This window comes from Clarias gariepinus, chromosome 26 (genome assembly GCF_024256425.1).
Source record: "Clarias gariepinus isolate MV-2021 ecotype Netherlands chromosome 26, CGAR_prim_01v2, whole genome shotgun sequence".
NCBI lineage: Eukaryota > Metazoa > Chordata > Actinopteri > Siluriformes > Clariidae > Clarias > Clarias gariepinus.
In genome coordinates, this window is record NC_071125.1 from 16,060,910 (window position 1) to 16,074,362 (window position 13,453).

The 13,453-nt window shown below is 34.2% G+C and overlaps 1 protein-coding gene across 2 annotated transcripts in view; it reads right to left on the reverse strand.

Annotated features, from left to right (window-relative positions):
* Window positions 1–1,741: 1,741 nt before the first annotated feature.
* sema5a (sema domain, seven thrombospondin repeats (type 1 and type 1-like), transmembrane domain (TM) and short cytoplasmic domain, (semaphorin) 5A) overlaps window positions 1,742–13,453 on the reverse strand; it is a 250,028-nt gene continuing 238,316 nt past the window's right edge. The window contains exons 22-24 of one of the 2 annotated variants that reach the window (XR_008356441.1): window positions 11,414–11,625; window positions 5,809–5,973; window positions 2,109–2,194 (exon numbers count right to left, since the gene is read on the reverse strand). Coding sequence is in view for 1 of the 2 variants with exons in the window: in XM_053487924.1 (XP_053343899.1) it covers window positions 2,075–2,194; window positions 11,414–11,625 (332 nt within the window). In the remaining variant the exon portion in view is untranslated. Of the gene's footprint in view, window positions 2,195–5,808; window positions 5,974–11,413; window positions 11,626–13,453 lie in introns of both variants that reach the window. The other variant, XM_053487924.1, reaches the window with a different exon arrangement.

Consider the following 13,453-nt stretch of genomic DNA (forward strand, 5'->3'; position numbering starts at 1 on the left):
CTGCGTACAACACAATTACTTTGAGACCACGCTGTTTAATTGCTGCCTTATACTGTATATCCCAATGTTATTTACTTCACTTCTCAGTGAATTGAATGTTATAGCTGATCAGCATATATATATATTCACATGGTAAATAAACCTTTCATCGTTCACGTTGTGTGTGTATCCAGTTGTATCAACTGGAAACAAATTATACCTTGAAAGAAGGTCAACTTCAGGTTGTATGGAAGTCCTTTGAGAGAATGTTTGCATACTGTCACATTGGTGTAAATGGAGCAGAACGCACATCCTTCTCTATAGCACATGACTGACACTAACACCTTCCCAAATACAGTGAGACCCTGAGGGACGGCGACAGTAATTTCAGTTCCAGCGAACGTCAGCTCAAGGTAAACACTGATCGATTCCCTCGCCTGTTGAACCTGCACCGGAATCAGCCATATCAGCACTTCGATGCTTCTCACATGCTGTGGGAGTTGATTAATTGCACACACTCGATTACCCTCTAAACACATCAGCCCATCAGGTTGAAGGTTGGTGGAGAACGGTGCTCCTGTGCATAACGATGTCAAACAAAACAGGATCGACGTTACTGCAAAGTATCCTTCATGCATCCCAACTCTGTAAGAAATACCATCCATTACAGCCCGGAGGTTCACCGTGATTTACTCAAACACCGACTCACCCAAACACAGAACTGTATGAAGCTGTTTTAATTTATGCACATTAAAACCAGCGAACAGAATTTTGCATGTAAAAAAAAGCAAAAAATAATTAGTAGAAATCGAACACAACAGATATCCCACTGATTACTGAATTACCATATTTTCCAGACAATAAGTTGTTTGAGTGAACACACACTTCAAAATTCTGTCTGCTTAGTTAAAGAAATTTATTCTTTCCGTAAACACCTTTATGAGTCAACTGAGGAATAAGAGTGAATTATATTTTAGTAGCCTTCTAGTGTTTAGCTTCAGTTATGTACCAGTAAGCGAAATAAGGATTGTTTAACCAAACAGGATTACATTCTTCTGTAAGAACTACAGTGGCAGGGCTTTGATAAATACACAAACAAATGGGCAGATTACAATTAAATTACAGTTCAAAAAGAAAAAAAAAGCATCTTATTGTCTGGAAAATACAGCATCAATATGGTTATCATCATGAAATCAAGAAATGTTGTTACCTTTTAGATGATGGAGAAAAACATTAATGTCCCTTTTAGAAAATATGAGCTTATGATGCACTTATTCTAAACGTCTCAACATAAATATGATCTTAGTATTCAAATTAGCAAAGGATTACAGTTATAAAAAGGTGTTAGTGTGTTTGAGTTTAAATGTTAAATTCTCTTTTAAAAGTTAATGAATTATAGTGGGACGAAACAACAAGCTTTAGAAGAGTTTGGTCTACAAAAGCTACACAGATGTACAAGTTATGATGAATGTTCTGTACAAGACAAAAAAATAATAACCCACAGGTAATATTCCCATCACTGGTATTAGCTTGAATAGATAAACCTATTTGCCTGACACCAATGTATCTATTTTTTTCCCTTTCTTTTTTTAGGTAGGCAAATATTCTGGGCACCGATGTGGGAGGCAAGGGGTTGCTGCTGATTCAGCACAGCAGACAAAGCTGTCAAGGGTCAATCTGGTCATCGAGGACACGACCTGGTCTGCTGGAGCACGATCAACCATGCAATGCCAAAGAAGAAAATAATAAATTTATTAAAAAATAAGATGAAATTCATGCAAAAAGCAACAAGGTCTTTCTTGAAGAGTTTATATAGGAATCGGATCCCATTTCAACGTTTTTTTTTTTTAAACAGTTCTCCATCTTGGAGATATCCTTTTGCTGTTGCGCAGTAATGTCCACACACCAGAAGAACACAATGTCCTTGTTAGAGTTGATGATGGTTTGATGAGGGTTTACTGACGTGTGATGTTAAAATGGTCCCACATAAAACATCATACAGCAATGCAAGCCATGAGGAAATTAGGAAGGCTCCATGAATCGTTCACGGTGGTGGAATTGCAAATTAAGCAGTGCTGGTCATATAACACTGGGATTAATAGTCATCATAGGTGTTGACGTCCGTGAAATAGGCGTTGGTGTAGGTTTTTCCAGTTAATTGAGGGTTAAAGTATTTATTTCTTTCCTCCAGGATCAAGTTGTTCTTGTTGAAAGCCTGTAAACGAGAGCGAACTGCATTAAGCAAAACTTATCTAATCTTTATTACTTTTCACAGATTAAAAGACATTCTCAAATCACTACGGGCAAACACTAAAAGCAAAGAGTATAATATGCTGTAATAAAGGATAAATAAAAGACAAATACATCAAGTACACTGGTGAAAGGTGAGCAGGTCTATTAATGGGAAGAGTCATGAATCAGATATACGTTATACAAACGCTGCGTTATACAAACTCTTATCTTGCACACTTTAAATTATGGTTGTAGTCACTTAGCAACCACTTAGGAAGAGAAAGCTTACACAGGTACCACTTTCGGTGGAGATAAAATATGAAGCATTTGGAAGACAATGTCAGAACTATGTTGACTTGACTTATTATTGTTCTTAACAGAATGCTGGGAATTTAAAAAATGATCAATTACAGAACCATTTCTAAAAAGACTTTGTGATAGGTTGGAGGGAATGTATGAAACTACAGTATGAGGACTAAGGAAATAAAAGAACTAGGGAGTGTTCAAGTCAACCGGGACTTTTTATTGAAATTTCTTGTGAAGGCATGAAACAGACCGTGGCCTCAAGTTCCAAGGAAGAGAAATACCTGAATTCTAGAAAATTGACAAATTTTTGTAGTCTTTCTGGTTCACGATTTATGTTGTATCCCCAACCCTTTTGTGCTTGTTTCTATAGTCAGCCAAGTTTTATTTCATTTTTAGTCATCCTCATTATATGATTTTTCTAGGTTTTCGTATTCTTTACTGCTCTTTATGTTGTTTCTCTAGTCTATTCACTCCTTTTTTTACTCCATCTTCTATCCTAATCATCTTAGTGCCGTTTTTTTTAAGTACATGTACAATAGTTTCCTTATTTTCCAGTTGCTTGAATGTCCACTTTTTGCCTATACTTCCTACTTTTTTTATATTTATCCATACTTCTTTATCTTAATGTATTACAATGTATTGAATCGCCAATTATCCTAGTAACATTTCCCCTTGTTTCTTTGTTTGCTAAGTACACTTGTTCCCTTAATCCTTCTAGTCTTTTTGTCTACCTGTCTTCCTTTTTCTCAGTTTTCTTAATCTTTATAGTGATCTTGTTCACTAACCCTCATAGGTTTCTTGCTTCTTTACTATTTTAAGTTGCCTTGTTTTTCTAGTCCACACATCTTCTCAGTCTCGTATTTGCTGTAATTCTGCTACGTTTTTTGATTCCCTGGTATACTTGCTTGTTCTGTAGTTTCCCATCTTGATTCCCCTTATAAGCCTTTTTATTTTAGTTTTATGTTTTTTTTTTTAGGTATTAAAGTTATCTTGTTTTTTATTCTCCTTCGTGTTCATTACTTTCCCTAATGCTTATACTGTAGTTCCTTGTTTCCCAAAATTCTCTTGTTGCTTTATTTGCCTGCTTTCATGGTTTTTCAACTTCTTCTAGTTCACTGGTTGTCTAGTCCTTATAGAGCTCTTGCAGCAATGTAATCTACAATCAAAACGTTTGCCATTTTTTTCTGGCAATCATGCCTACCGGAGTAATACTGCCAAAACAAAAATGAAGAATTGGTGGGTAAATCCCCCCCCCACGGCTTTTACTGAACACACAACGAAATACCAGTTAATTGTGCATGTTGAGAAACTCAAGTCATTAAATATTACCGTTTAAATATTTTTATTAGGCTCTAGCTGATCTTTACAACACTTTTAATAACAGCGTCCAGTCAGATTTAGGATATGGTGATGTGTACAGCTATATCATCAGGTAGCTCAGTAGTTGCCCAGTTTAAACCCCAGCACTTTGCCCCAGAGTTGCTACTGTTGGGCTCTTGAGTAAGGCCCCTAAACCTTAACTGTTTAAATGTGTAACAAAATGAAATAAAATGTAAGTCACTTTGGAAAAAAGTATCTTTTCAAAATTGTATCTGCCTTAGCAGGATATCAGTGTAGTTTAAATTATATTAATAAACAAATCAGTTTCTGATCTATTTTTCACCCTACCTGGCCATTTACCTTTTACATTAGCTGTGTTACCACTGTGCATGCACTCACACGCATGTATTTAGCTGCTTAGTCCATCCATTAATCCATCTAGGAAACTCCTTAGGCTAGGTCCAACCAGGCTCCGTGGAGGCCAGTGGTGACCATTGTATTTATTTTCATTTTGTACAGCCGTGGTAGGCAATCTGAGAACGCCAATTAGCCTAATCTGCATGTCTTTTGACTGTGGGAGAAAACCAGAGAATGCAAAGGAAACCCACCAAGCATGGGGAGAATATGCAAACTCAATGCACATAGACCTGATGTTGGAATTGAACCCATGATCTGGATGTGCACTGTGACAGTGCTAACCACTAAGCCACTGTGTTGCCAGCTGCATACAATACTGTATGTACGCTGATAAAAAAAAAAAAAAATTTTATATCTATAGATAAAAAAAAAATAACTAACTATATTGATTCTTTCTGTGTTGAATTTAACAGCCATTGCTAGCTAAGTGGCAGGCGTCTTGCCTGCCATTAGGAAGGTCTGCTTCGATTTCCTTCCAATTCCCAATCACAGCTACTGGATACAGGGTATCCTGGGTGGCCCTAATCCCATACAGAAATCAGGAATGGAACCCGGCACAAAACCTGCACAAAGTTGTTGGATATAAGTATAAGATTGGATGGTCTGCTGAGCCAACTCCTTAAACAGGAGAAGCCAAAAGAGTTACAACAAATATGTTGAATGTACCGAACAATTATTAAATAATTATGCTGCCTCAAATCAAATAGTCTCCATAGAAGCTTCAGAGATAACCAACATGGTTCCATCTTTGACAGGGATAAACCTTGTATCCCTGCTGGATGGCTGCAATCTCTGTTTTTTTCTGTCAGTGGGAAACTGATAAAAAATAGTTTGTGAACCCGTATGCTGTGATACCCCATGGACAAAAACTGTCCAGCACTGTAAAACTGCACACAGATTGCCAGATAAAATGATTGTTTAGTTTTACATAAGATCCTATGAAAGTCACAAGCAAGAGCTCTATAGTTGCTTAATATAATTTTAAGTTCATGTGACCATATTTTTTAAGCCCATTTTTTCATTTCTCTTTGCCTTTTTCTAGCCTTTTAAAAATCATATTTTTTTAGATATGAATTTTGAATAAACCTCTGCATTTTGACATCTGACATGAAAATTACATGCAAATGAGGATGAGTCTGCCCAAATAAAGAAACTTTAGACCCACGTGGAACCATATGAGTCATTTGTTATAATTTCCAACATAAAAAAAAAATCTAAATATATTTATTGGTTTAGGACTATTGTCTATTATTGTCTATACTGTCTATTTCTATAAAGAGAACAGAAAAACACTTTACAACAGAGTCAATCAAATAAATAAAGAAAAAAAAAGGACCTTGGATCAGACAGCTGTTTTATGCGTGATCAGTATAATAAGAAAAAAGTGAAGGAACAAGCAACAAAACAAACAACTGATGTGGCCATTTCACAAGAGCTTTGACAAGAACAGAAAAAAAAATGTTACACTCTGCTTTTTCACAAGCTTTGGCTGCACTGAGCCTCGGAATGAGATGAAAGATGGAAAAAACGTGAAGAACAAATGCATGAGCACACCTGCCAGAGAACGAGAGAATCACAGGGGAAGGACAGACGCAGGAGAGGACATATGCTGATTGAGAGTTAGTAGAAAATCTCCAAGCGTCGGGTCACGCCAGTGTTAGTGGATAAAGCCTGGCGCATGCTGTGGTCATCCAAAGGCAAGAGTACAGAAACGTCAGGCTGCGAAGAGGAAGGGAGCAGAGCGAAATCAAGACTAAATCTACTAATCCTGTAAAAACACCTTTGATTTGGATACTTACACATGGGTCCACTAGCAAGCAGAACTCTACTGTATGTACAGTATACATGTCACATACTGTATGTAGTCCAAAAATATATTTGTTTAGAATTTTAATTTATTGAGGCAAGCTCAATGAATTAAAATAATAAAGGGTAATACTACTACTACTACTACTACTAATAATAATAATAATAATACATAAAAGGAATAATTTTTGCCAGATAATGTCTGATATTTTTGCAAAAACATTTTTTCTTTGTTTAAAAAATGTACAATTGTTTACTATATTAAGGATTAATCTAATTAAATTCAGCAATTTGCAATCTGAATAAAAATAAAGATGATGTTAGACTCGCGATGTTTATTTAACCACAGGGATGCTAATGAAAAAGACAGAGTGTTCAGGAAAAGATAAAAAAAAAATGTTTTATTTTTTATCAGAATTTAAAACCTGATACTTTGTAAAAAAAAAAATAATAATTTAAACAATTTTTAACATTTTGGAAAACCTCTTCGCTTCTGCAAGAGAATATAAATGACAAGTTCATGAATTTGTAAATTATCCAGTAACTGAGATTTATTTTTTTTATTTCTAAATATAGAAAAAACAAAGTTTGTGGCTTAATAATTACTTTAATAACTGTGTGTGTGAGGTTTAAAGAAACTTGAGACATACACCATAATGAGACATAGACTAAAAGAGCAAGAAACAATTCTTTTGGGGTTATATGATGGTATGATCTTGAAGTAAACAGCACTTAAGGCTTATTTAAAGCTGCTTATTTACAGGCATGCAGTGACTTGAGTATGGACAAACAGAAATAGACATATTTCATGATTTTAACATTTATAGTATTTCAGTCTAAAAGTCAAGACATGTAATATATTCAATCTATCAAAAAAAACCAAAAAAAAAAAAAACGACAACATAAAAAAAAAAAAAAAGGAACCCCAAAGTGTTATTTCACCAATTTAGGACCAGACCAAATCTATCATGGCTTCAGATTTTCTTTTCCTTTTGCTTTAATCAATGGCAAATTGTTCAATTAAATTCCCTTTATATTTACCATCTACAACTGATCTTTACTTGATTTAAAAATCTGATAGATGTCCAAATATTATATGTAATATACTCTCAGCCATCAATATTAGCACTAAGCAACATTAATACATTAAGATTGATTATCAATTATATATATATATATATATATATATATATATATATATATATATATATATATATATATATATAATCTTTTATTTACTGCAATTTGTATTGAAAAAAGAAATCATTTTAACAAAAACTCTTACAATCAAACATTTTTTTCAGTCATGTAATGCATCATTTACTACTAAGTACTACCTAGTTTAAACAGTTTAAGTTTTTTACAGTGGACTCTGTGGACATTTTATCACTGTCATTCTTTAAATGAAAATTCAATATATGACAACCTAATACATTCTACCCAATTTTTTTATCCGTACAGTCTGTCAAACTCATTTTAAACAACTGTAACACTGCTTAATATTGTAAGTGACTGTCAGGGTGCCGCACTCTGCAGTATAATATAATTAGCCATAGTTATGAAATCCTCTAAGCAATTTCACAATGGAGACAGAACTTGTAATAAGAAGGAGTATGTTAATTTGCCGAGACCCAAGCCTAATGACTTAGTAATTGTTGCGTTGACTGTGTTAAGAAAGCAGTGTATACAGTAAGTGATCTTTAAAAAAAAAATTTTTTTTTTGACAAAAGCAAGACACAAAAAACATACTGGTTCTATAAGAACTGTTATAACTTAGAATTGCGTCCAAAAACCTATTAGTTATTGTAAATGTGTAATAATATAAATTAGTTACCAAGGACTGTAGTTATACAAAGTAAAATATAATTTTGCACTTATTGCCAATTAAAGTCATATTCGGAGCAGCAACAGAGCAGGCAAAAGCAGTGCAACTTTCTGTTGCTTTGACTAAACTGTAAAAATTGTTTCTGAAAAAAGCTATGGTAAGCCTTTCTTCAAGGTTTTAAATGCTTTTATACAGTATTTTTTTTTTTTGCAATTTTTATATACTATGTAGTGTTTTCATATACTATGCATTTTTACTTTATTAGTCTTTTCATCTGCTACCCTTTGAAATGAAGTTTAGTCAGCTACTGCCTTTCGGTTTTAAAAGCACTTATTTTTTTTATGTATAAGCCATTCCAGCAGGCTTTAGCAAAGACCACATAGATAATACTAAGTAATACACAGGATTTGATTCTTTCCTGAAAGAATGTAATCAGGGTTTTTCTAAAGTCCCAGGAACTGAATTTAGTTTTCTGGGAATCACTATACATCAAAGTGTATAAAGAATGAGTCTGGGGAGTGAAAAAAAGAAGAAGAAGAAGAAGAAGAAGAAGAAGAAAGACAGTGACCATGGTCATTGTGAATAAAATAAAAAAACATGCAATTTATTTCTTAGTAATTGTCACAAATTGGCCTTTTTAGCATGCTTAATGTTTTAGGGCATTTGTTACTTCACTCTAAAAAATGATTCTGTGGCCTTGTAAATTTCACAGTTATAAAAAAGTTATGTTACCTTAATAAAATCTCTAAAAGTCACATACATGATTGTTTGAGTTAGACAAATCAAAATAAATGCCTAAAAAAACAATTATTCATTTTGTCTTAAATTTACACTATAATTTAAGTTTACTTCACTAGTAAAAATCAGTATTTGACTAACTGAATTATATTTTTAACATGCACTTAATATTTTTTGATACATTTCAATCAAAATATCTGTTAATGGAGTAATTGTACTGATTAGTTTCAAGAACTACAATTATAAATTATTCCAACTCAATATTCTTTATTTTTAACAACAAAAACTTAAATAATTGAGTAAATTGCCCTGTGCAAGTGCTCATGGGAAGTCTGGTGTAACATCAGAGACAAGAAGGCTGTGAGGATGTGAGAATGGACATGAAGCACCTGGAACATTCTGGAACATTCCTTACAAATCCTGGTGAGTAAACAGCTAACACAAGTTACTGTAATAATGACTCTGTCTGCCTGCACACACAACTTTATAGGGTGTGAGTTACTGTTCTGAATCCTGTCACAGCCGAGCTCCAGAGCTAACGATAGCTAGCAACAGGCCAGTCCTGGGGTTCAGTGTGATTTAGCTTGTTTGTTCCAACCACCAAACTGCTTAGCTAAAGCGCGTTTAATACAGACACTTAAAATCTGGTGTAAAAGGAGAGATTTAACACCGAGCAGCAGCGCGTGCATGTCCGGGTTTTTTCCGGGTTTCTCGGTGTAACCGGCCGCGGTTGTGCCGCAATATTTGAATTTCTCCCGCCAAATGCGGTGATTTTGCGCAGCCTACCGCCACTGTGGCGAGGATATAAAACTAACATGTTCAAATAATTAACGCATGTGTACCGGTCCACCTCACACACTGAACCGCGAGTCTGCTCGGTCACTCCGACACTTTAAGGAAAAAACTCAGAACAAGTCCGGTTTAAACAGCAGAAATGAGGTGCAGTGTCCGGGTTCTGGTACTGTTTTATCCGTTACTGTATATGAGTGTTTTTAACATGATTAAACACTGAGCAAGCAGCCGCAGATGTTATAAAATAAATGTGCTAAGTACTGTACTAGTAACTAAAGCTATGAAATATAAAGATTTAGTGAAAATACAACATCTCAGAATTAGAATTGGGAGAAAGTAATATGAAATTAAAATATTGAAGTGAAACATTATGTATGTTCTGATATGTAAGTAAAAGAACCTAAAACTGATTGATTTTGTGTGTGTGTTTGTGTGAAACATGTTATATATTTTCTATATCTCTTTCACAGCACCAACACCACTAATGAAGAGAAGTTGAATAGAGATAAAACAGGAGGTAAATGTCAACTTTTTTAAATGTTACAGAAGTATTAAATGTGTAACCATTGAATCAAAGATAGAAATAGACTATTAGTCCAAAAAGTATGTATTTGAACAGAAGTACTATTTTACCAGTCTGGTAGACTTTACAGTAACAGTCACACTTGTACTTACTTGTATACTATTGTTCCTTTTTTAGGTGCCAGCTTATGGGATGGCGGTGTAAGCTCTGCACATTTGTCGTATCATCAAAAGGAATTTTGATCATTACCGAGTAAAGCATGGTACTGTTGGTCATGGATATTTAGTGTCCTGTCTTCATTTAGACAGTCATTGCTTCTTTAAGACCTGACAAGGTCTGCACACACATTTGTATGGATCCCACAGTTTGCAGGAAACTGAAGTGTGAAGGTGTGCAATCTTTCAGATGTAAAATGTGACTCATTAGATTCTAATACAAAAGTCTACTTTCCATATGTTAACTGTATAATACTTGTGGCAGGAGTATTGTTTCTGAAACTGTTTACTAATAACATAAATTCAGCTCTTTGTTTATGATCTTGTTACATGTCATTTGCAAAGTAAACCAGGTTGAGTTTAGACTTCATGTCTTGTCCAATTTGGCAAATAAATGTTTAATTAAAATGAAAATGTGTGTATTGTTTCTTTCATTCAGTTAAAATATTTAGTAAATGTAGCACATTTGTTTATTAAATAATAGTATAATTTTCAGTATCTTCTTCCTTCCATTTCAATTATATCTACTCAATTATTTTACTCATTTTCACTTTTCATTAACTTCTAATTTTCATTACATTTACTCAATTTTGTACATCATTGTACTAAATATAGTTATTCAAGTCTACTTAATTTTTTTACTGACTTTTACTCAATTCATGAAGTATATTTTACATGATTTTTATATTTTTTTATATTTACTCAATATTTTTAAGTGTAAAAATGTTTCACCAAAAAAATTGAGTACAGCACAGTTTTATTTTTTAGAGTGTTGTCCAACTTTTTTTTTTCTACTGTATGTCTTGTCTGTCATGTGTTTGCTCTTAATGTGTGCACCTTTTCTGTGTTTAGCCCTTAATTAGCTAGTTATATACTGTATACAGACCCTATATATACAGTAGATATGCAACTGTCAGTAAATTGTGTTTTACGGTCTTTAACTATAATTGTCTTCACAGTGACAAAATACATGCTGAGCACCCAAATTTGCATCCTGTCTGTTACTTCTACATGTAACTATCATACATTTACATGAGAAGTGAGTGAAATCTTCTGCCTGAATATTTGAAAAAAAGAAAAATAGAAGATGCTAAAACACAAGCAATTTTGATCCAGAGACAAGGCATTACATGTAGTAAATGCTGTGCAACCTGGGTATTCAGAATATGAAATTGAATCAAAACAATTCCTGGTACTAGACGCAGACATTTAGACCATGATGTATCACATTATCTCTGAGCAACACAGAGCCATACTGACCTTAATGGCTTCCACTGTATCATATTTGTCCAGTTTGTTGATGTGGTTGGTGATGCTGGTGTTAAGAGGTGCAGCAGAAATGGGATGGATCACTGTTGCATCATGGGATTGCTGTTGATATCTTTGACAGTAGGTGTAGACCAGTAGAGTGACCAAACAGCCGAGAATGGAGCTGCTCAAGCCCACAGCAATCATGTGAAATACGTTGAAATCTGTACCAAGAAACAGAGCAGGTGAAAGAGTAAATAAAATTTCATGTCTAAAAATTCATAAATAAATAATAATTAAAAGAACATTCACAACACTACAGATTCGGTAATACAAAATAAACAACACAAATATGATTTTAGTGGCATCTCATTATACACCTTTATTTCCATTTATTCCATTACACACCTATCTATACCTTAACTCCTTTTAAGACCTACAGTATGCACATTACTACCAACATACACCTTGTTTTAATTTCTTTGGCCATGCGGATGTCTATTTGCTGGTGTGCTTGACATCATTGTTCTGTAGCATGCCTTAACTGATATAAATGGAAATAAATGGAGTTCATCGTTGTCTTACCATGTTCTGCATGGTAACCAAACGTCTCTACCTTATTCAGAATTTCAAACTTCAAGAACCTTTAAGGTTTGCTTGGATGCAATCTAAACAATAGGGGTTCCATACTGTTTTTGGAGGGAGGCATTTTTTTCTTAACCACCCTTTCATGAAAGCCATACTTGTTTATTCTTTTTGATTATGCTATTATAGCCATAAACATTTAATATACATAGATTAGATGTAGCTCTTGCTTTTTTGCCTATGTATCTCGGTCTGACCTTGGATGAAATTTGCTAGAGCACCCACTCACAGGAATTACGTACGTCTTTAGGCGTCGCAATTCCCAAATCCTTCTCATTGTAGTACTATTGTGAATAAATGAATTAAGTAAATAAATAAATAAAAATGGCCTTGTAACCGTTTCCAAAATAATGACTTCTCGGAGATTAAATAATCTAGTACATATTTTTGTTTTTAGTAGAAAATGCCCCTAATTACTTTTTTAATGATTATGAAACTATATATGGTGAGCTTTTTAAAGGGTATTTGTTTGGATATAGGATTTGGTGAGGACTACACACTTTTTATTTAGGTGCTTGTAAACAAAAAAAAACATATAATTGATTTAGGATGTATTTTACTGTACTTTCTACTTCACTACATTTGTGGCATTGTGTTACTGTACATAACCAGGACCAGAAATATCCCACAAGAGCTTCAGTTATGGAGCCGCTCTGACCATGTAATCTAGCCATCACAATTTGGCTTTTGTCAAAATGACTCAAATCCTTATGTTTGCCCACTCTTTTCTGTCTTCAGTAAATCAAATTTAGGGACAAATTTTCCACTGACTAATACATCCTACTGTATTCCAAGTGCCATTGTAATGAGATATTGTAAATGTAACTACTGTGTTAGTGTCTAAAATGTGATGGCTGGACAACTGGGTCAGAGCAACACCAAAACCACAGCTGTTGCCTATCTACAATGGTCAGGACCTACCGAAAGTGATCCATGTGAGGAAAAATAGTGGACCGGTAACAAAGTCATGGGCAGCCAAGGCGTGATGCACATGGGGAGCGAAGGCTGGCCCATGTTGTCTGATCCAATAAAAGAGCTATGGAAGCTCAAATTACTAAAAAAAAGTTAATGCTGGTTTCGATAGAAAGGTGTCTGAACACATAGTGCATTACTGCTGTAGTGGCAAAAAGGGGGGACCTACTTAATATTAGGCACATAGTCATGTTATGGCAGATTGGTGTAGTGTAAAAACCGGTGCTGCATGACAAGTAACATTCTTGAAATATAACTTTTTGCCAAAAACAATTCTCTTCAGCTCTGGTTTTAGGGAAAAAAAAGAACATAGGTAAGTAGTATGTATTTTTATTTTAGGTGCTTTACTAAAGTGTTTTTTTTTTTTCCTCAGAATGCTTCAAATTGAATATTTATTATCATGAATAATAAATTCATATAAAATATATCTGATAG